Source organism: Leuciscus leuciscus (assembly GCF_965113295.1).
Source record: "Leuciscus leuciscus genome assembly, chromosome: 1".
NCBI classification, from domain to species: Eukaryota; Metazoa; Chordata; class Actinopteri; order Cypriniformes; family Leuciscidae; genus Leuciscus; species Leuciscus leuciscus.
Genome location: NC_138725.1, coordinates 47,271,760 through 47,296,044, shown reverse-complemented (window position 1 = coordinate 47,296,044; position 24,285 = coordinate 47,271,760). Strand labels below are relative to the sequence as shown.

The following is a 24,285-nucleotide window of genomic DNA, read 5'->3' as shown; positions in this document are numbered from 1 at the left end:
GTTCCCTTTTGTAATCGGTCAGGAATTGATTAACGTCGACACATTAACGTTAACTTGCCAAGTGTAAACTAAGCTAGCTAACACATTTTTAAACTAACGTAAGTTACATAACGATATCTAACAGATAAATTCGGCAGAGCAACATGTCTTGTACAGGCTTCTAAATATACAGCAGCACATTTAAATGGTTGTTTGTTTCACTTACTTCAGTTTATCCGCGATGAAATCTGATTCTCTCTGGAGCAGCAAAGTGATCCACGGAACGTAGAAGAGCGGTTACAGCGGTCTGCTGACGTGGTCGTTGTCGTCGAGAAGATTTGTGTTTAATGCCCATGCGCAATCCTGTGTGTAACCTTGAAATTGTACATTCGTCGAAACAAATATTTCTTATTTGAGCTCTTAATGAAAAATATTTATATTTAACTATGTTTTGAACGAAAAAAATATTATTAGAAAAATAAAACAAATAATGGTAAACTGAATTGAAAGACAAATTATTAATTGGATGAAGTACTGCTTGAAAACCTTTTTACAGTGTATATTTAGTGAGCTGTTGTGCATTTAAAACATCATAATGAATATCCTACTGTTTAAATAACCATAAACACTAAGCCTACTGCTCAAAAAAAATTAAGCAATCAGCAATAGCAATTCTGATTGTTGTTGTCTGAAGCTTATCCTATGAATTCAAATTTTTGGCATGAACGTTGTGAAATTTCTATGCATATGTCTGGACATTATTTTGCTAGCACATTTCCGCATTTTTACTTTAAAAAAAATAAGTTTGGAATAGAAGTAAGGAAAGTAATAGGCCTATACAACAGAAATGGACAAAGCAACCTTTTCGTACACAGTTCACAGGTGTCTTTATTTTCAAACATAACATTTATGGAATTATACATGACCACTAATAAGCCTATTTCAATTCAACACTCACTCGTAGCAAATGACGGCAGGTTTAAAGTTTAAAGATAACTAGCCTATTTCTAAATAAGCAATAAACGTATAATATTTCTTAATTATTCATTTAGATCTCGGTCACTGCGGAGAGCATGGAATCGCACAGATCCTTTTCTCTTTCCTCAAACAGGAAACGTACCCCCCAGTTCTCTCCCTTTAAGATAACACAGTCTTCACCATGCAAAGGATTTTCGCCTTTCCAGTCATCTGGTGGTGACTCCCATACAGGGCTCTCAAGTTTTGAAGACAGGCAAGAGTGACATCAGTGTTTACTGTGAGAAAGCACAAGTAGTTTCAGCCAGAACTTAAATGTGGCTATACGTATCATTGAAGGAGAGTTAAAGGTATTGATAGAAAACAAATGCAGGAGAAAAGAAGAAATATCTTTACATTAATACTGACAACTTGATTAAAGTGTTTTAATGCCTTGAGCATCTTTTATGTTTGGCAAAGATTATGTTACAGAATAAGTCATTATTCTATAATAGTAATTATAAGTTAAGGACAAGCACTTACAATTACAGCAATTAACACAAATTGTAGTTAATTATACAACAAAAATATTGATGTATAAAAACGTTATACTGTTAACAACAGAGGATGAGATTTAAAAAGAGAGATTAGCCTGCATATGTAATAAAGTATAGCTAGAAAAGAACATTTAAAAAAATACTATTATTGCTATGGAAGATAGACCATAAGGATTTGCTGCAGACAGTTATTCAAAATAGACAGATTATTAAAGGAATTTACCATGAGATAGGCTTTGCACATGGTTAATTATAATTAAAACAATTACAATAAAGATGAATCTAATTATTCACTAGACTTATGCTAATAAATTGTTTAATGTTCAAAAACGGTGTTGTACATAAATCACAAAAGTTTTACAACATAAAAAAGAAAAAATACATGTAAAGTATGACATTTCAGTAGATTCCCATATCAAACATGGACTAGTATGAAAATGTGAAAACAAGTATACAAAAAGGAATATCAAATAAGACTATTAACCTCCTATACATATATATATATAAACTCTAGGTCTACTGAAGGCATGGGATCTCACAAATACTCCTCTCTTCTCTCAAGCAAGAAATGTCTTCTTGTGCATTTCCTTTGAGTACAGCACAGTTGTGTTGTTTGGAATTCAGAACTGACCAGTTCCCAGCACTGTTCCCAGCCCAGTAGAGATCAGATTCACCAGTAACACATAGTCTCCGAGCAAGAAATTCCTGCGTAACAAACACATCATATTGTGTACTATTTATTCTATTACGGCTTTATCATAAAAATATTTATGTATGGCTTTACAAACTGAAATATCAATTATAGTAGTATTACTGTTTTGCAACTTTTTTGTGAAAACACAATGTGGGTTTTCACACCTGGTCCCACTTTTCTCACATTTGTTTCTATTTTAAAAACATTGGTTTCATTCATCGTTTTCAATGAAATCTTGTGTATGGCTTTATCAATTAAACTATATTTTAGAAGAACAATATTTTATGTGACCAAATTACACTTGCCTCAACTTTGTAGCTGTTTCACACCTGGACCCACTTCTCTCACATTTGTTCTTTTAAAATCATGCACAATGTCGGGATAATACAGACATTTTGATGTACCTTCTCCTCTGTGTTGTTAATAAAGACCAGATCACCACCCAGATCCTGGCAGTGCTTTCTGCTGGAGCTCCAGGTCTTGTTGTGGTTGGAGAAAACATAGAAGCTGCCGTTGCCTTTTAACCACTGCTCTGGCAAATCTACAGACAGGGTTTTTTTTTTTTTTTTTTTAAAGAGGAAACAAGATAGTATCTTTGGTTTAGCTAGACGCACATTTGTAGGTTGAAAAAAAGCAGAAACCTGCTGAACTGCACCTTTACATACTTTAAATGGGGTTCTAAAATATTTTGGAATGACTCATTGTTAAAAACACAAGAATAGACATGGCAAGAAGACTCAGACAGAATGTGTACAGAAGCACAGAGCATTCAAGACTGTTATTTTACTGATAAAAAAAAAAAAAACTTAAAGACTGATTACTTTAGGCGCTTCAGGTAATTAATTGCAGATTTTGAAGATAATCCACCAGCTCTTGTGTGTATGTTGAAAAACAAGACATGTTTTACCTGGGCAGTAATCAAATGTCCTCCATTCCTCATACGGGCACCCTGGACTACCTTGTTCATTTTCTGAATAGGGGTGTGAGGAATGAAGAAAATCAAAGATTACTTATAGTCACTATGAAATCAAAATTGACCACACTTAACAAATATTTCAGCCTGTTTTTAGTCTTATTGTTTGAATCTCTTGTTTTCTTGAATTACCGCGAGTAACATGTTTGTACCCGAAAAGTAAATCAGACTACACTATTATGTCAAGTTGCTAACATTGCATAATCAGAAAGAGCTTTATTTGTAGTAGTAGGCTAACAGTCATACAGCATTTCCTCCATATTAAAATGAATTGCATGCCATTGAGCAGCAAAAGTCATACAGCTTTTATTAATATCCATCCATCTTCTTCCGCTTATCCGGGGCCGGGTCGCGGGGGCAGCAGTCTAAGCAGGGATGCCCAGACTTCCCTCTCCCTTGACACTTCCTCCAGCTCTTCCGGGGGGACCCCGAGGCGTTCCCAGGCCAGCCGGGAGACATAGTCCCTCCAGCGTGTCCTAGGTCTTCCCCGGGGTCTCTTCCCGGTGGGACATGCCCGGAACACCTTCCCGGGAAGGCGTCCAGGAGGCATCCGGAAAAGATGCCCGAGCCACCTCAGCTGGCCCCTCTCGATGTGGAGGAGCAGCGGCTCTACTCTGAGCTCCTCCCGAGTGACTGAGCTTCTCACCCTATCTCTAAGGGATCGCCCAGCCACCCTGCGGAGAAAGCTCATTTCGGCCGCCTGTATCCGGGATCTTGTCCTTTCGGTCATAACCCACAGCTCATGACCATAGGTGAGAGTAGGAACGTAGATTGACCGGTAAATCGAGAGCTTCGCCTTACGGCTCAGCTCCTTCTTCACCACGACAGACCGGTACAGCGACCGCATTACTGCAGAAGCTGCACCGATCCGTCTGTCAATCTCCCGTTCCATCCTTCCCTCACTCGTGAACAAGACCCCAAGATACTTGAACTCCTCCACTTGAGGCAGGAACTCTCCACCCTTTTATTAATATGATATTCAAATTTTGCTTACCGCAGTTAGCAACAAGTGTCTCACACGAGCCACCGAGCGAAAGAACGGAGTAACGTTAACATAACTTTCAACAAACTCAAAAGTATTTTTAGTATGATTGTTTTGACCAAGTAAAACAGCATGTGTTACCCCAAAATTATAATTCGTCCACTAAAGTGATCTGTATGAGTAAAGGAGCGATCGACTGCGGCATAAGCATAATAAAAACAGCAACATAATGCAACAGGCTCGCTGCCCTGCTTCAGAACACAGTAATGGTAATAAAACTTTAATACATAAGCTCGTTCGTGAACATGATTTCTGCCTGAGTCCCGTCGGATTACTTTCCATCGGCCTTGGAGTTTGAAAACGAAAACTCCCATGATTCCACGCTCATTCACGGCATCAAGCTACGCCTTTGTTATTGTTTTGAATAAGCGATCTCAAGTGGGGAAGCTTACATACTGTGCCTTTAAGATTTACGAATTTCAATTGTATAGTAAAATCCTTCAAGTTTGATTCCATCAAATTAAATTGAATAATCCTTACATATTATTCATATTATGGATTAAGAATTTTAAGTGAGTAAAAAAAAACTATAGCTTTAATAAAACATTTCATGTTTCATGTTATTCATACATTTAAAAAAGAAAATTAAAATATGTTTAAATTTATGAATACGAATCACATAAACTAAATGGTCTGTTCCCTTGTACCATTAAAATGTTTTATTAAGCTCTAGTTTTTTTAGTTTTTTTTTTACTCATTTAAAATTCTTAATTCGAATATAGTATGTAAGGATTATTAAATTCAATTCGATGGAATTTTACTATACAATTGAAATTTGTAAATCTTAAAAAAAAGCTTCTTTTTAAAAAAAAAAGCCCTTTTAAAGGAATATTTCAGTAGGCTATTTAATACGAATGATTTATCTGTACACATCATTATTTTTTTTAATCTATCATCAAAATAACTTCTCCACCTTCTTGCAGCGACATCTCTTCTCTCCTCTGATGTATAGGCTACTGACGAAAGGGCGGGACAATCTGACTGTCACTCACATGACATCACAGCAATAGCACACCACAAACATCCAATCAATTCCAGATGGACAAAATCAAGTCCCGCCCTACATATTTTCTTGCTCAAGAAGCCGTTTCACTCTATGGGCCCTATTTTAACATCTTAGCGCATGGTCTAAAGCGCACGGCGCAAGTGCAGTTAGGATGTGTCCAAATCCATTTTTTAAAAGGGTTGTCCCTATTCTCTTAATGAGTAATGGGTGTGTTTTGGGCGTAACATGCAATAAACCTATCAGAGTCTCATCACCCATTCCTTTTAAAAGCCTGTTGCGCTCGCATCATGGCGGTTTGCTATTTACATGGCGTAATTTGATAGCGAAAAGACTGAACGCTTCTACAGACAGCAAACGATTCTGCTCGTGCACGAGGTTAAAGCCAGTCGGGACAAGTCGGATTCCACCATATCTTGCGTCGCGATTGGCGCTGCATAACGCCGGGTGTATGATAGGGCCCTATATATGTCATGTTCCTATGACTTTAGAAAATTGTCAGTAGAATATCATATAACATTATTTTGAACATATGCAGATGAATGATTTACCTGAAATTGAGCAGTTTGTTACTGGCTCACAATGCAACAACACATTGTCTTTAGTGAAATCTGCAAAAGTAAGAACAGTGAAATGAATAAATGTATGTAGCTAAATGTAAATATACCTCTGGTACTGTATGCAACGTAATAGTTCCTGTAAAATATGAGGATACTTACACAAATATGCAAGCACACCATTTACAAGCAGAGACAGGAGGAGGAAAACCGCAATAATGGCAAAGATTGGTCTACATTTCTTCTCTTTGGTAGATTTCCTACCTACAAAATAAAATACATTTTAAAAGTGTAGAATACTGAAGAAAAATCTTTAGAAATACATTTTTTTATTCAGTAGATTACAGCTTTGCACCAACAGAGAGTTGTTAAATATATTTTTATGTCCAAAAATAGTAGCATGCATGTCTAAAAATAGCATTTGCATTTCAAGTAACTATGTTTCAGCTACCGACACAGATCAATAAAACTGTTCCTATGGTTGGGTTGCCCCATAATTTGCTAAATACATATTTAGCAAACTCTAATTTGTTTTAAAATTGTTTGAAAACGCGGATGAAACGTTATATATACTTATTTTGAAAGAATACATATTTTACCGTTTTCTTAAACCTCTTTGGGGCTCAAAGAAACATGGTTTTGCGCTACACACACCAAACCTACATTTAGAACCACAACCACAAAGAGAAAAACCACAAGGAGAAAATGAATCAAGAACTTACTTCCAAGTGAATCCTTTTTCATCCATCTAGTGTTGTCATAAATATGATCAGACATGTCATGTTTGGGCATTGTTGTGTCAAACAGAGAAGTGTGCACTGTGCAGCAAGAGAGGTGAAGTGAGATCAGGCTGTCAGTGAAGACACACTCATGTCAAACCAGTGTCATTTCCTGTAACATTATGGGTTATCATGCTGCTAGCTTTTCTAGATATGTCTATAGAAATATTTTTCTCTGTCTTGTCAGTGCAATATTGTCAGTATATTACATATTGTCACCTTCCTAAAATAATTGCCTAAGTAATTTTTTATATATTTTTTTTGCATAAGTAATCTCCTCATGATCCTGGCCACCTCTGGTAAAGTCGCCCACATCCTCAGTTGAACAGATCATGCAGTTCTAGTACAATGGTCTATGTCAAGAGTGTGACTTACGCCGTTTTATTTTAAGTGAAAAGACAATGAGACTTAGGCAATTTTACAAACTTTTCAAGATGGCAGCTGCATGCATCAAGAAGAACGAAAATCCACTCAACCTCTGAAGTCAGTTCAGTTTTTTTGGGGGGGTTTTCTGAGAAACCTGAAAAAATGACGTGGCCAATTATTTTAGGAAGGTGACGAGTCAATAAAACCCAGTAGAGCCAATGTGTCACAAGATACTATAAAAATGAGCCTACTCGTGTGTTAATATTTCTAAATAATGATAAAATGTAGATGAGAAAATAAATCTATTTGTCACTATTAGCTGGTACTCTCAACAACAACACAACAACCAAACTTTATTTAACCACTTACACACTGAAGGCATTTTAGTATTAATTTTAGGAATATTTGAATAATTCAATTTAAATGAAAACCATGTATTTAAGTTAAACTTAAGCAATTAATTCAAGTTAAATAGACACCATTTATTCTAGTTAGATGTTCAGTAAATGGTTGATTCTATTGGGTTTTGACTTGTTTCACTCACGTGGAACCACTGTCCATGATTAAATCATGTTCAGCCAAAGAGCTATTTTTTGAGTGTAGACATTTCACTGTTATATTTGCACAACTGCCTCATTAGTTGGCCAACAGCATCATTGGCTGCATCTGAAATACTGCTTCTAGTTTTTAACCCCCATCACCACTGGCCATATACAGTATATGAAATGTTTTGTTTGTCCAGTTAATTTGTCCGCAGTTCAGACAAATTTAGTCAAACCCTCAAGATTCACCTTTCAAGATTCATACTTCATCCAAAGGGATTTGCAAATGCTGTGGGTTATTCTTTGCTTTATTGTTGAATAACATCTGTAATTACTCAGTATTATCAGTAAATAATTAAGTACTCAAAGGTCCTTTATTTAAATCATTGAACTGTGAAATCAAACTTTCTATATCTTCCTACTTATAAAAATTAAATTCACATCTTTGTACTGAAGCAGCAGTGGATTCCAATCCACCCCTTCAGTTTACTGTTATAGGGGGGTAACAGTTTAGGACCCAAGGACCAGATGTTTGAAAGAAGACCCAGAGTCAGAATTATAATAAATTGAAGAAAAGTTTTACTGAAGATAGTTTGCAGTTTCCTCAGCAGAAGTCGGCTTCAAGACTCACACAGGAGTTCGTAGGCCGCCCCGCTTACAGTTACAAAGATCACAGCAGTTACACCCTACACCAAGGTCTAAGCTACGTCCTTGCTTCAGGTTGCAGTTTCTGATTGGCTAAGCAATAGATAAACAAGTCAAGTCAAGTCACCTTTATTTATATAGCGCTTTTTACAATACAGATTGTATCAAAGCAGCTTCACATTGATAACATGAAAATAATACAACAAAGTTTGTTTCTAGAAGAAAATTGCATCATCGTCCACCCATAATAAGGCAGATCAATAATATTGTTGAATATTAAATGTCCTAAACATAGTTTATTAAACATAGTAATTTTCCACACATATACAGGTAGACTGAAGCATATCTCCATCGATAATGCAGCTGACACTCGGACCCTGAAGTTAGGCACGTCGTGACCTTCCAGGTCGCAGATTTGGGTTGCTGGACGCCAACATGTCCAGAACAACAACTCAGTCAATCTCCAATAATGCCAGTGGTTTCTTAACCTGTAACCAAGAAGACTAACACACACACCGACACACAGCTTTTCCAAGGTTAGATTTGGCCAGACTCTAACTATAAACAGGAGAGTCCTCTCAAAACATCAAGATAATGCGTTCTTTCCCTCAAGGAGAACTACACTTTAGTCTAACTGGAAAGTAAGGCTTTAACAAAGAAATGGTCCCTTAAACTATTGGCTTCAATGACCCCTATATGTTTTAACACGTTGAAGACCTTTCTCAAACACAAACAAGTCCCTATTTCATTTCTGGAAGCCGGGCTAAATGAGCAAGCACTGTTACTGCATTCAGATATCAAATACTGACATTAAAGAATACATGAAAAGAACATTTCAGTAATCACACTGGTAACTTCTATAAAGTAAAATCTCCAGAGAAGTCATTCAACTCATTTGATATTTAGAAGGAAAAATATTGATTAATACCTTGATTATAATCACTCATTACATATACATTGAAGCAGCAGTGGATTGCAATCCACCCCCTTCATACATTGATGCTATATATAGGACTTGTATGGCTTCTCCTGTTTATTTAAGGCAGTTTACATCATAAAGTGATCAAGCTTTTTTTCCCTTCATAACTAAACTTTTATTCTGCTTAATAATTCTGCTTTATAGTTTACATTATTTTAAATGTCCTTTTTTACTTTATCATCTTTATTTTTATTGTCTGAAGGGGGCTTGCTGAAAGAAATAGAAACTTTTATTAAGTACATATTTATTAAGAACATGGAATCTCGCAAATGCTTCTCTCCTTCCTCAAGCAGAAAACATCTCCCCACATCGACTCAGTCGTTCGTCCATTCAATACAACACAATCTTCCCCCAGAGGATTGTCCGCTGATTTGTGATCATCAGGGGGCACTGCCCAGAATCTGACAAATAAATTTAAAAAGATCAATAAATTAATTAATTCATCATTTAGGGACTTCTCGTTTTTTATTTAAGGGGCTACCGGAGGAGTTTTGAGATCTATAGTCAAAATAGACTTGACCCTCCCTTCGCCAGCAATACATTTTTCTATGACCCTCCAAAATGATTGTGAAAAAAGGCATGACCCTCCCCGATAATTTATTGATTACTTCTGTACTGGTTTGCGCTTGGCAAAGATGATCAGATTGCCATTGTTTTTTTTTTTACAACCATGACAAACGACTTGCGCAATATATTAAATTAAAACTTAAAATTGACAAAAACAGCCAAATCTCGTGCCTTTTCTTTTGCATTTAAATTTTAATACAATAAATCTTGCATGTCACAAAGAACTTGTTTTGCTGAAATTTTGCTGTTTTCATGAATACAAGAGTTGGGTGACCCTCCCCCTAGACTAAAAAAAGTTGGATGACCCTCCCCTCAACAAAGAATAAAAAGACATGACCCTCCCCTATTTTCCTCCGGTGGTCCATTCCATAAATACAAATGGTTCCTTACAGTGTAAAGCTGCATAAAAAATGTATCATACATATCATACAGATACATTTATTAACACAATAAAATAATACTTGCCTAAAATGACCCTTGGTGTCGTCCACCCACAGCCAGACACCTTCATTGCGGCTATCAGTCAGACCAATCCAATATAATGTTTGTGCACCAATAATGCGAATTTGGTTTGCAAGAAGTTTCTACAATAGAAAGTTCTGTCATGAAACTCTAGACGGCGCAGGCTAATAGGTCCTTAACTATTAGCCTGCACCAATCTCACATCATTCTCAATAGGGCACAGCTGATTGATTACTCCTGTATCAGTAGCCAATAATCTTGCTGCTCAACCTTCAAATACTTGGTTAGGATTTGTCTTAGCGGTGCAGTGCACTTTCAGAAACCCTCCCCCTTCCCCAGCTCCACCTGTATAGATCTGCTACGGGTAATTCATGTACACTATATTGTACAGCAGCAGCATGTCTTACTTGCTCACAGCAGCGTGGCGTGTATGTATTGGCAGTAGCAAGTCCCGTACTTACTCTTCAGCAGCAATAACCAACAGCGTAGCAGATTTATTCAGCCAAGACAAAATATATAAACTCTGTTCATTACCATGCCAAACATTCCTAGTTGTCCAGACTGAAAGACATTATTTAATCTGCAGCTTGTTTCATTTAAGTTCAATGTACATCTTTCATCTTAAATAAAATGTTCTAATGATTTCATATTATATATCTATACCTGTTCCTCACTGCTGTTGATGATGACCAGGTCTCCACCCAGATCCTGACAGCGTTCTCTGCTGTTGTCCCAGTCCATGGTATCATTGGAGAAAACATAGAATCTGCCCTTGTCCTGGACCCACTTCGCAGGGAAATCTTGCGGGACAGTTTTTGAATGTTTAATATCAGTGCCGTAAACTACATTTTGAATGATATATTCAATATAGTGTGGGGTACAAAACTGTTCTGTGTAACAGTGTAAAAAAATTGTATTCTGACTTATTCTGCAGCTGACTCTACATGGCTGAAAATATTCCATTGTTTATTAAAATATTTGATGTATGTTTTAATGTGTTTATACATAAGAACATAAGTAATAAATTGACTTGCTTTTTTTTGGACACTGCTGTACTTTGGACCTGTTTTCCATGTCCTTGTGAAAGGTCTGTTTGATTTGAGCATTGTCGTCAAAATCTAACATAAAAACAAAGAAAATTAAAAATGTTATTCTGCATAAACATACTGTTTTATGTAAAAAGAGAGAATGTGGAGTTCGTCTACCTGGATAAGAGCAGTGTGTTACTGGTTCACAACTCAAAAGCTGTTCTGGGCCATTGCTGTAATCTGTAATACAAATAAGATCACATATAACATTATTGATTTTTCGTATTACAATATATTTACAGTAGTAAGTATTTAGGGTTATATGAACAACAACAACAAAATATTTCGAACTTCTATGTAATATATGTTGTATAAAAATGCATGAGAGTTAGAAGATTGAGTCACACTTGATATTTGACTTTAAAACAATTGATTTAGAGACTAAATGAATAACAAAGGTTTTTTTTTATATAGTGTAGTCTATAGGAAACTACAGAAAACCATTACAAAACAATTTATGACCAGATAGAACAGAAAATAATATTTTAAAAATCCATTGTAATCTGAACAAAGAGTGGAATAAACAAATCATTTCAATGTGTTATGTGAAAATGATTTTATATATACACTACCAGTCAAAAGTTTTGGATCGGTATGGTTTTTTATGTTTTTAAAAGTCTCTTCTGCTCACCTAGGCTGCATTTATTTGATAAAAAACAAAAAAACAAAAAAAAAACCAGCAATATTGTGAAATATTATTACAATTTAAAACAGCTGTTTTCTATGTGAATATATAGTAAAGTGTCATTTATTCCTGTGAATCAAAGCTGAATTTTCAGCATCAACTCCAGTCTTCAGTGTCACATGATCCTTCAGAAATCACTCTAATATGATGATTTGCTGCTGAAGAAACATTTAGCATTATTATCAATGTTGAAAACAGTTGTGTACAATTTCTTTTCAGGATTCTTTGATTAATAGAAAGTTCAAAAGAACAGCATTTATCTGAAATAGAATCTTAACATTATAAATGTCTTTACTGTAACTTTTGATCAATTTAATTCATCCTTGATGAATAAAAGTATTGATTTATTTTATTTATTTCCCCCAAAATATAAAATAAAAATTCTTACCTCAAACTTTTGAACGCTAGTGTTTAATGTTACAAAAGCTTTCTATTTCAGATAAATGCTGTTCTTTTGAACTTTCTATTCATCAAATAATCCTGAAATGAAAATGTAAATACCTGTTTTCAACATTGATAATAATGATAAATGTTTCTTGAGCATCAGATCATCATATTATTATGATTTTTGAAGGATCATGTGACACTGAAGACTGGAGTAATGATGCTGAAAATGCAGCTTTGATCTAAGGAATAAATTACACTTAACTATATATTCACATAGAAAACAGTTATTTTAAATTATAATAATATTTCACAATATTATTATTTTATTTTATTTTTACTTTTTTTTTATCAAATAAATGCAGCCTTGGTGAGCAGAAGAGACTTCTTTCAAAAACATTAACAATCTTACCTATCCAAAACTTTTCACTGGTAGTATACATAACCTTTTACACAAATTACAACTGTCCCTCACTTGTTGCACCATTTCATTAAAATCTTGCCACAAATACATTTTTATCAAAGTGAGTGCACTTGTTGACTAAGGAGATAATAGTGTCAGTGAAGAACATGTTTGGGTAACACTTTACAATAAGGTTTCATTAACATTAGATAATGAACTAACTAACAATGACCATTACATTTGTTACAGTATTTATGCATCTTTGTTAATGTTAGTTAATACAAATACAGCTGTTCATTGTTTATTCATGTTAGTTCTCAGTGCATTAACTAATGTTAACAAATACAACATTTGATTTTAATAATGTATTAGTAAATGTTGAAATTAACATGCTGTAGAAGTATTCTTCATTCTTCATGTTAGCTAATTTTAACTAATGAAACCTTATTGTAAAGTGTTACCCATGTTTGAAATGAGTCATGTGAGGAAAATATAGCTGGATTGTTGCAAATGTACAAAAAATATATATATTTAAAAATAATACTGCTACTACTACTAATAATGATAATTAAATGCAATGCATGTAGTCAACATACATACTGCAATGTAATGTGTACATGTAACATGAGGATACTCACACAGGTAAGCCAAAGCTGCATTCGCCAGCAGAGACAGCAAGAGGAGAACAGAGAGAAGAACTACCATACAGACACCATCTCTCTTATCGTTGACACACTCCTTTTCTGAAAATACCATTATTAGTATAGAGAAATTAATAGCCTTTGAAATAAATTAGTAAATAAACAAATCAAAACTCTTATCAGCATATATATATATATATATATATATATATATATATATATTATTATTATTATTTTATTTATTTATTTTTAATATTTTTTTTAATAATAAATCAATCAAATAAAAAGTTAAAGTCAAGTCAAGTCAAGTTTATTTGTATAGCGCTTTTCACAATACAGATTGTATCAAAGCAGCTTCACAGTATTAAATTAAAATAATACAACAAAGTTTTTTTTTCAAGAGGAATTTATTGATTGATAAAATTAAATTAAATATCCCCAAAATATCCCCAACTGAGCAAGCCAAAGGCAACAGTGGCAAGGAACCGAAAAACTTCATCAAGTGACCTAATGGTGTCCTAAAACTCCATCAGGTGACCTAATGGAGAAAAAAAAACCTTGGGAGAACCCAGGCTCAGTCGGGGGCCAGTTCTCCTCTGGCATTTATGAGCTAGAGGCCGGATTGTAGTTTGAACTGTGGGATTATATGAATGCCTGGCTGAAGAGATGCGACTTTAATCTAGTTTTAAACTGGTAGAGCGAGTCTGAGCAACGAACAGTATCAGGAAGACTATTCCAGAGTTTTGGAGCCAAATGTGAAAATGCTCTCCCTCCTTTGGTGGTTCTGGATATCCTAGGTATGACCAAAAGCCTTGAATTTAGTGATCTTAAAGAGCGCGATGGATTATAGGGCGATAGAAGATCCGTTAAATAGACTGGAGCTAAGCCGTTTAGGGCTTTATAAGTCAGTAGCAATACCTTGTAATTAATACGGAACTTTATAGGTAACCAATGCAGTGATGATAAAATCAGTGTTATATGATCATATTTTCTTGATCTCGTAAGAACTCTAGCGGCGGCATTTTGGACTAACTGTAGCTTGTTTATTGAGGATGCAGGACAACCAGCTAATAAAGCATTACAGTAATCCAGTCTCGAGGTCATGAATGCATGAACTAACTTTTCTGCATCAGAAACTGATAGCATATTACGTAGCTTAGCAATGTTTCTAAGGTGGAAAAAGGCTGTTTTTGTAACATATGAAATATGATTTTCAAAAGACAGGTTGCAATCGAGTATAACACCCAGGTCTTTTACTGTAGAGGATAAAGTAACAGGACATCCTATGATCTTAAAGTTGTATTGTGGGAGGTTTTGTGGGCGGTTTTTTGAACCGATAAGTATTACCTCTGTCTTGTCTGGATTTAATAAAAGAAAATTACGCGTCATCCAATCTTTTATATCTTTAACACACTCTGTCAATTTGGAAAATTTTGCGTTTTCATCCGGCCGTGATGAAATATATATTTGAGTGTCATCAGCATAACAATGGAAACTAATTCCATGTTTCCTTATAATATTTCCAAGTAAAAATACCAAGTATAATATTTAAAGTAAAATTAAGCTGCTGAAACAATTAATTTGCAAATATGAAGTTGCGAAATAGCACTTACTTCTATATTCATGAGCTGGTCTTGAGATGGCTCTCGGAATAGTGTTGGAATAAATAGCTTCAGACATCTTCTGCAAGTAAAGAAATGAGAACTGAAGTGAGGATCTGGTTAAGTCTGGCTGGGGGTTAGTAGTGATGTTTCCTGCCATCATTTCCTGTCACTTGGTTATTAGTAGTTGGGGGCATCATCTCAAACAATGACTGATAAAAGATTATCTGTGGTCAATTCTTGAACGCTCACTTTTTGTGTTTCATGCCATTTATGGTTTTCCCTCATTGTTGGAATCTTACTCTAATTCCATATTGATGTAGTGTGTTACATTAGATAGAAACATGCTAAAGCGTTTCTTTTTCATCGCTTTCTTACTGAACTGTAGGCCTCTTGCTGTACACAGTGCACACAAATAGGAGTGATGGTGATAAAGCAGCAGCAAGCACAGACCTTTAGACAAACAAAAAACATTCAACAATACATGTCACATATTTAGTCATTTGTTAGTTTAGTTTCATTCTCATGGACTTTGAGTTTGTTTATCATTTGTCACCTTTTTCCTTTGTTTAAGTTTACTGCTCTTATCAGTTACCACGGTATTTCATTTGATCATCACACCTGTTACTCTTTGAATAAAATGAATAAAAAAATAAATAAAACAATAGTTCCCACTTATATATCTTAGTAAAATATACTTGATTAAAAAATGTTTTAATGAATTTGACTGTGATGGGCATAATACAAATGCTTTACACTGTAAAAAAAAATATGATCAATGATTTATGACAACATATGTTCTTACAATTGCTTTAACTCATCAATTTAAAGGACAAGTTCGGTATTTTACACTTAAAGCCCTGTTTACAGATCGTATCTGATGAAATTGAACGGTTAAGATTGAAATTTGGACACATGCTGCTGTCCCGAGAATTTTAGGTTTCTTTCTTTCTTTCCAAAAGATGCTTTCCAACAGATGTTTTACCATTCGTTGTAAAACTGTGGACCTATTTTTCCAAACGCCTCACACCTGTACATTCTTCCGTTGAGAGCTTGAATAATAGACACTCCAGCCCGGCGGCGGAGTAATACCGTACCTCACAGCACATCCAATACAAGTCAATGGAGTTGGACAAAAACTAAGATAAAACCTGTTGGAAAGCATCTTTTGCAGCGATTTTTGTGTGAGCATATCAGTGAACACCCCTGACCACTCGGTGAGTTTCACGTCTTTGTAAACTAAAGTTTAATGTGTTTTTAGGAAGGATTGTTCCAGTGCCCATATGCAGCCATTCTGGGGGTGGGGGGGAAAGCGAAAGAAACCTAAAATTCTCGGGACAGCAGCATGTGTCCAAATTTCAATCTTAACCGTTCTATTTCATCAGAAACGATCTGTAAACAGGGCTTTAAGTGTAAAATACCGAACTTGTCCTTTAAGCTAGTTTAATGTAATTTAAGTTAAAATGACTTAAACATCAAAGTTGATTGTAAAATATAAGACAACTTTTGCAGTTTACAAATGATGAGGGCAATAAACATAGGCATTCCTCTATATTTTCGACTTGGTTTTCAATGAAAGCATGAACAAAATATAAAAAATCTTCCAATGAAGCTCAACTTTGGGAACATTATAGGGATAGTTCACACAAAAATTAAAATAGTTATTAATTAATCACCCTCATGTTTTCCAAACCCGTAAGACTTTTGTTCAAGTCTAAATGAAACCTGTTCATCATATAAAGCAGGGAAAGGCAACTCCGGTCCTGGAAGGCCGTTGTCCTGCAGAGTTTAGCTTCAGCCCTGATAAAAACTCCCCTGCCTGTATCTATCTAGTAATCCTGAAAACATTGATTGCCTTGTTCAGGTGTGTTTAATTAGGGTTGGAGCTAAACTCTGCAGGACAGCGGCCCTCCAGGACCGGAGTTGCCTATCACTGAAAGCGATCGAGTCTCTTCTGAAAATTTGGACTAAACCGATCAATTCATTTGGATTAGTTTGACGATTTCTTAATGACATTATTGAAGTGTCAAAGTGGTAGTCTAATAGCTGTCAATGGAGGCATGAGGGTGAATAATTAAAGACAGAATTTTCATTTTTGGTGAACTATCCCTTTAAGCATGACACATGAACAAAGTTTAGTGAGTCACTGCCCAGGAGAATGGCTGCTGTAATTAAAAACAAGGGAGAACAAACTAAATGGCTATTAATGACTGATTACATTGCAGTCATTGTATGCTTTATTTCCTGTGATCTTTGTTTTTCTATGCCTTTTTTTGTGTGATATAATAAAACCCATATTTAATTATATGCTGGAGTTTGCCTTTCTTGTACCCTGGAAATTCAGAGTTCTCGCGAGAACACAAGCTGAATTTGCTCAGCGAGTTCTGGATTTCCAGGCTACCTTTCTTGCCAAATGTTGTCATTTTAATACTAATCCCAAGTTTAGTGTTTTCTTTTTCCCAATATAACAAACTCCTCATATTTTGATTTAGTCGAATCTGAAGTGTCATTAAAAGGAAACATTGTGCAAATATCCCCTTCTGGACATCTCTTTTGGCCACTACTGTATATATTGCGAGTCCTTTTACTTGAAGAGCGTTGGTTGATCCACCAGGGGGCAAAAGACATGTAGTAAGATATTCTAAACATCTTAGAACTGTAAAAAATAAATAAATAAAAAGTTGGGTCAACTTAAAAAAATAAGGCAACTTATCGCAAGCTCTTTTTTGAGTAAACTCCACAAACAGGGACTGAAGTCCACGCAACTCAAAAGATTACGTTAAAATCATAAGTTTCTTCAATATAAATAGTCATGTTTAGCTAATGAATAACAGAACAAAGTATTTTTAGTTGGCTGAACACAAATGGGCCTATTATCTTATAGGCCTATATTGATTTATTATATATTATTTAAATAGTTTAATTAAATAAGAGACAGACCATAACACGAGTCAGATAACTTTTATTTTATTTAAACAGTTTGTGTCCGATGCACAACAATGACATTATCGTAGCAAGTCTTGAATTTGTTAACTCAATGCATGGTACTTACCAATGCATGTTAAAGAACATTAGCCTGAAGGTTCAGTTCACCCAAAAATGAAAAGTCAGTCATCATTGATTTACCATTAAATTGAAATTGAAATTAAAAAGAAGATATTCTGAAGAATACTGGTAACTAAACAGTTGACGGTAGCCTTAAAATACTGCGGCAGTCAATGGCTACTATCAAATATTTGGTAGTAACATTCTTCACAATATCATCTTTTGAGATAAACTCATTCATGTTTCGAACAACATGAGGGTGAGTAAATGATGACAGAATTTTCATCTTTGGATGAACTATCCCTTTAAATAAAAGAACCAGTGTCCAGTGGAGGAATGTCACACAAATTTTCCCATGACATTTGCAAAATGGCTTTGTCTTTGTGGCGAGCACGACGAGGTCGAGGGCCGTGGGAGGACGGCGCGATTGATAATGAGCGACACGTGCGCGACGCACCGGTCCCGCATCTCTCACGGAGGAGCGGAAGCATAAAGGAGGAGCGACGACAGTGAAGAGCGAGAGAGGAACAGGCCTGTGTTTTATTTGATGTTTTGTTTCTGTTTTGTGTGACCGCAGTCGTCCGTGAGGGGCTGCTGTCTTTTACTTTTTGTTTTGTATTTGTTTTATTTTATGTCATTAAAGTGTTTGAATGTTCGCCGGTTCCCGCCTCCTTCTCGTAACATCTGAACTGCGTTACAGTCTTGCAGAGAAGGTACCTCCAAGATCCATGAAAATCTTCTGAATTACTTTGAAAGTATACTTCAGTTCTTTTGGATAATCCATATTCAGTGCATTCATGATTCCGAACAAGCGTATACTGCTGGTAGATCTGTAATGTCCTCAAGAACAATGGCCTCTTCCAGTATTAGTTGGTCAGAGTTGGTAGTGATGTAACTACGGCATCTTCGGCCACAGTAAGGATTCCGATCTCTACATCTTTGGTGCCGTGGTCTAAAGGATCAGTATCCAGGGAGAATAATTCATGAGATAGGGGTATTAATTGAAGTGTAAATTTAAAAATGATAACAACAACAACATTATTATTACTGATGTTGTTGTGTAAATAACCTGAATACATGTAAAACATAAATGGTTTAAAATATGACCAAGAAATGAAAACGAAAATGGTAATTTACCAGACGCATCCTGAGTAAACTTGTAGAGTTTTCATGCTGGAAAAGTGGCAATCCCTCAAGATCTGTTGTTTTCTGACGTTTGGTAATGTCACTCACCTAAAAAGAAAGGAAAAAAAAAATATATATATATTTTTTTTAAATCTGCAGATGCACTATGACCTTAACTCTTAATAATTTAATATAGGGATCTCTACTGCTTTGGGAGTTAAAGGTACAGCACACCCAAAAATGATAATTCTGTCATCTTTTCCTCTTCCTCATGTAATTCCAAATCCATATGACTTGGTCCATAACAAAGATTTTTTAAAAGAATGTACATACTCTTTTACATACAGTGGCATTAAAAAAGATAAAAATGGCATAAAATTTGTCAACAAAACATGCACTGTTTCCCAATTGACAACTGAATGAAAAACAGACTGATGTCATAATTAAGTTTATGATATTGATAACTGATATTATAAAGTTATTTACTGACTATTTTCCTCTCTATATGTGTTCATTCAAAGTAGATTCTCATGGTCGACGTTACAGATACACGAAAATTCCATGGAGATCTGTAAAAAATTCGTCAATTGGAATCACCACAAAGTTTTACTACTAAAAGTATTCCTAAAATGTTCTAAAGAAATAATAATTAATAATAATCTTTAGAAATAATAATTAAAATAATAATTAATATTGACAGTTGCTATTAAATGGTTTACCTAATCCTTTAGAAAAAGTGCAGGTGGCAAGCCATCTCTCTCTGGACTCCTCAACTAGTGTAAATACATAATGAGCAAACATCTCATTTGATATGACAAAACATACAGTTGATTATAAAAATGATAAATACCAGACATGTTCAAGTCCCTTAAGGCCAAGTCAAGTCTTAGTTTGTACCTTTTTTTTAACAATATTTCTTTCAGCTAACCTAGTAATTGTAATTAACAGTGTTTTAAACTTTCAAAACGGATTTCTACTTCAAAAATGTATAATATAGCACATCAGTTATTACTTAAATCATTAATGAATTAATTTAAAATAAAAATTGTATTCACAATAAAAAAAAAATATTTTTAAAATACATAACATTAAGCCATTTGGAATGCAGGGAGAGTCACCACGAGAAAAACAAAAACTAAACGTGCTGTGTATTTTGAGCTATTTGAGCTGCCGTAGTTTACTGTAGTTCTAGACAGTGATTGGTAACTGTTAATGTAGTCTTAGTTCCAGAGAGCGCCGGCGGTAACAATCCCCTTGTATAAACAAGCGATACAGTAAACAACACAAAGAGCAATATTCCCGTCAGTGTGTCGTTAATACATACCAGTGACTCTTAGAAACGCTGGATTGAATAGGCAGGATAACATCAGCATTGGCAAAAGCACCCAAAAGTGCGTGAAATCAGCACTACTGGTGAATTACATCAGGCCATCAGTTTGGGAAGAGCACAATACATAATACATGACAAATAACATACAGTCGATTATAAAAATGATTAATACATACCAGTGATTCTGCAGAAATGCTGAATTGAAGGCAGCACTCCGCTACCGACTTCCCACCAGCTGCAGACCGAGACCTAACCGCCGAGTAGAAGTCTCAAACTGCGCATGCGTTCAGGGTTCAAACTGCGCACGCGCTAACAAAAAACGCGGACTTCAATGAAAACTAAAACGATTAGTTTGAACAACAAAACATTGTACGTTTTCATCATTTAAGTAACGAATTTGTTGAATCAACTTAGTATGATGCATGAACACTTCCAATAAAAATATCTCAGTTCATTTGACTGTTTTATGTTTATTTGGAGAACTTTCAGTAAGTTGGCTTTAGATTAAAATGGTATATTTGGCATACACATTATAAGCACACATGCATTAGTGCTATTTCCATTGTACATATTCACTGATGTCTTTACATTCATTCATGTATTAATTCATGCTGTAAAGAAAGGGCATAATATTTTAAAGACAATAATGTACAATTGGACAGTGCATATAACAACAAAAAGAATGCAAATGTATTATTTATGAAGAACTACACAGATTCTACAGTGTAATCCATAGGCTATAAAGTACGTGAACAGTGATATTGAAAGTCATGAAAGACGCCTTAGCATTGATCAAGAACATGGAATCTCACAAATGCTTCTTTCCTTTTTCAAGCAAGAAATATCTCCCCATTTTTCTCCTCTTAAATATCCATTTAATACAGCACAGTCTTCACCCAAGGGATCATGTGTATCATAATTGTCAGGAGGGAAGATCCACCATCTGACAGGACAAAATAAGTGTGTCAAAAATGTCAAAAATCCATATGACCTTTAAATAACTTGTACCATCAAACCGAGGCCATTTAAAGCACATCGGATTTCGAAATAAAACGGTACTTACGAGAGGTTGCTGTTTAAGGGGGTGTTGTCCACCCATAGCCACGTCCCCTCAGTCTGGCGGTCAGTCAGACCAATCCAGTGGAGCACCGATGCCTTAGAAATGACTGTTTGCTGAGCTAGAAATTCCTAAAACAAGACATATGTCTCAAATATGACATTTAGCATGTACAGTGCAACCAAGTAGGCCTATAATTAGCAACCGAGTGTTTCATGCGGTTAATAAAGTGTTTTGCATGTTTTTTAGACCTATGCACCTTCTCGTTCAGAGTGGTTGCTGTCTCAAGTCAAAAGATACCCACCATTAGGTTTCTATAATATTTTGGTGCTTACAGTAGATATGACTCAGGTCCTTCCTTCAGTGTGAAAATCGGAATCGCAGAAAATGAGGTAGATCATTCATTGTCCATGAAACTCTACAAGCAATCGTAGCTTTAACAAAACCACAAATTATTTAAATTCTAGTACTCTATATGTACCTGCTCCTCACTGCTGTTGATGATGACCAGGTCTCCACCCAGATCCTGACAGCGTTTTCTGCTGTTGTCCCAGTCCATGGTGTTATTGGAGAAAACATAGAATCTGCCCTTGTCCTGGACCCACTTCTCTGGCAAACCTGAAGTGACAGGTTATTCTGTTTTTATTTATATGTGCAAAAATTCTCACTGAACAGCAGAATTGCTAATTGTCAAATTTAAAGAAACATACAAACATGTTCATCCAATAAACATACAAAACATAAAAAATTGCTGTTAACTTGAACATACACAGAGAAAACACACAGTAGCACACAATGATTATAAGGCCTTACACATGCCAAATATGTTGAATGGCCGTAATATGACATACCTTTATAAGTACAAGGGAGTGATGGCTTGTTAACTTCTGTGGTTGTGTTGTAGTGTATAGAAGAAATGTTTAAAAAGTAAATCAATTAATTTAAATGATAAATTAATTAGATATTAAATACTTTGATAAATAATGGAATAAGAAAATGTGTTTTACAAACCTATGTTTGAGTTGTTTGTCACTGGCTCACATCCCATTAACTGATTTGTGTCATTGGTGTAATCTGTGAATCAAAAAATAGTATTGAGAAACTGATACACAGTGCAAACACAACTGGTACTCTGACACATGAGGATACTCACACAGGTAAGCCAAAACTGCATTCGCCAGCAGAGACAGCAAGAGGAGAACAGAGAGAAGAACTACCATACAGACACCATCTCTCTTATCGTTGACACACTCCTTTTCTGAAAATACATTATTAGTAGAGAAATTAATAGCCTTTGAAAAAAAAAAAAAGTAAATAAACAAATCAATAGTTCTCTAAAGCATTTTCTGTCAGGCAGATCGCAGGTTATTTTGGCCAACCAAACACTGTCAAATCTCATTCCCAAAAGGGGGTCCCACAGGGTCATGTCATGAGCCCGTTGAAATAATCATCCTTGCACACAACTCCAGCTTCAACTCCTTCATAAAGCTTGCCGAGAATGCATTTTAGCAAAGGAATTGCATTTTTGAAAATAATTTGGAGAGCAATATTCAATTCACCTCCAAAAAAAAACAAAAAAAAGTGTATAGCCTATATATATATATATATTCAACTATAATTGTATTACAAGATTTTTCATTCTGGAATTATTTTTGTCAAAAGGACATGAATTATGGAGTTGAAAGCACCACAAAGTTTTATGACTTCTCAGATTTAAACCGTGAATGATGTTGAGTGTTAAACATGAAGAGAAAGAAAATCAATCAAATAACGAAAAACTTTTAATGTTAAGGCAATAACACTGATGGAAATTACAAATCTAAACAATACCAATATATTAATTCTATGTAATTGCTGAAACATATACACATCTGATTTTCTAGGCACATTTCAAACTTACCCAGATTATATAAAATATAAATTAGGGTGGGGAAAAAGCACTTACGTTGATCTTTCTCTGTTGATCTTGAATTGTGATTTTGAAAAGAATTTATGTAAATATTTTCAGGCATTTTGAGCCTACTGCTGATTTTCAAATAGAGAACTGTTCTGATTTGACTTGGTATTTGAAGGGTTCAGCTGCTTTCATCATTTCCTGTCGTCATTTCCTGTCAGAAGGTTATTAGGTGTTGTTGGAGATTTTCCTTTGCCTCATGTAAAAGTCTGTATTGCTGTGTTAAATCAGGTTAAATCAGGTCAAAGTGTCTGTGAGGATGGAAACGTACCTAACAAGCTCAGAGAGAAGATGTGTAAAGGTGGTTGATAAGATGGTACTAAAAACATGTTCATTAAAAATGATGGATGGCACTAGGACATTGCAGGTGCCGGGAATCATGTTACCTGAGATATTTTTTTTTTAAATGGGTGTGGCTTTTTCCACCAATAAAGAGATTTTTGTGAATCAATGTGATTGTCAGTCACCAAGTAACACAATTTCAACAATGGTTCTTTTGTGCAGGAAATGAGGGATTTTAGAAACACTGAATCAGCAAAACTTTGAAGCAGTCACAAGACATTTACAACAATGGCCAATGAGTAAACCAACATACCCTTTGAGTAACCAGTATAATGGAAACTAGGGTGTTTTGTAACACTTTTTTACTTTAAAAGTATGTTTTTGTACTGTATTTTAAACTTTGATAACATTTCACATATTTATTTGCCACAAATTAAAGCTGTTTTGAAAACTAAAACCTGCCTACATTAATACATTTAAGATATTCTAAAGAAAGAGTAAAATAAACTATAATTAGATATAGCATTTTACTATTTTTGTATGAGATTTATAAAAGTATACAGTGCCTACTGCTGAAAAAACATCAATAAA

General features: G+C 35.1%; 3 protein-coding genes and 1 long non-coding RNA gene across 4 annotated transcripts; 1 reads left to right on the top strand and 3 right to left on the bottom strand.

The window, feature by feature from the left end:
- Nucleotides 1–849: 849 nt before the first annotated feature.
- On the bottom strand, nt 850–6,625 carry LOC309505332 (killer cell lectin-like receptor subfamily G member 1). The gene is made up of 6 exons (XM_082178705.1): nt 6,482–6,625; nt 5,922–6,023; nt 5,754–5,813; nt 3,092–3,154; nt 2,589–2,725; nt 850–2,195 (listed from the first exon to the last, which is right to left on the bottom strand). Exons 1-6 carry the CDS (start codon nt 6,549–6,551, stop codon nt 2,007–2,009), a joined length of 621 nt encoding a protein of 206 aa, XP_082034831.1. The 5' UTR covers nt 6,552–6,625; the 3' UTR covers nt 850–2,006.
- Nucleotides 6,626–7,950: 1,325 nt separating this feature from the next.
- Nucleotides 7,951–8,946, top strand: LOC309501887. Its single transcript, XR_014207035.1, has 2 exons — nt 7,951–8,203; nt 8,401–8,946. It is a non-coding gene; the product is annotated as an uncharacterized lncRNA (long non-coding RNA).
- On the bottom strand, nt 8,426–15,435 carry LOC309501085 (C-type lectin domain family 4 member E-like). Its single transcript, XM_082173058.1, has 7 exons — nt 14,914–15,435; nt 13,298–13,402; nt 11,305–11,367; nt 11,134–11,217; nt 10,763–10,899; nt 10,103–10,221; nt 8,426–9,471 (listed from the first exon to the last, which is right to left on the bottom strand). Exons 1-7 carry the CDS (start codon nt 15,062–15,064, stop codon nt 9,318–9,320), a joined length of 813 nt encoding a protein of 270 aa, XP_082029184.1. The 5' UTR covers nt 15,065–15,435; the 3' UTR covers nt 8,426–9,317.
- Nucleotides 15,436–20,851: 5,416 nt separating this feature from the next.
- On the bottom strand, nt 20,852–23,893 carry LOC309497433 (C-type lectin domain family 4 member E-like). The gene is made up of 7 exons (XM_082167720.1): nt 23,404–23,893; nt 22,612–22,716; nt 22,470–22,532; nt 22,310–22,345; nt 21,940–22,076; nt 21,465–21,589; nt 20,852–21,344 (listed from the first exon to the last, which is right to left on the bottom strand). Exons 1-7 carry the CDS (start codon nt 23,468–23,470, stop codon nt 21,194–21,196), a joined length of 684 nt encoding a protein of 227 aa, XP_082023846.1. The 5' UTR covers nt 23,471–23,893; the 3' UTR covers nt 20,852–21,193.
- Nucleotides 23,894–24,285: the final 392 nt, after the last annotated feature.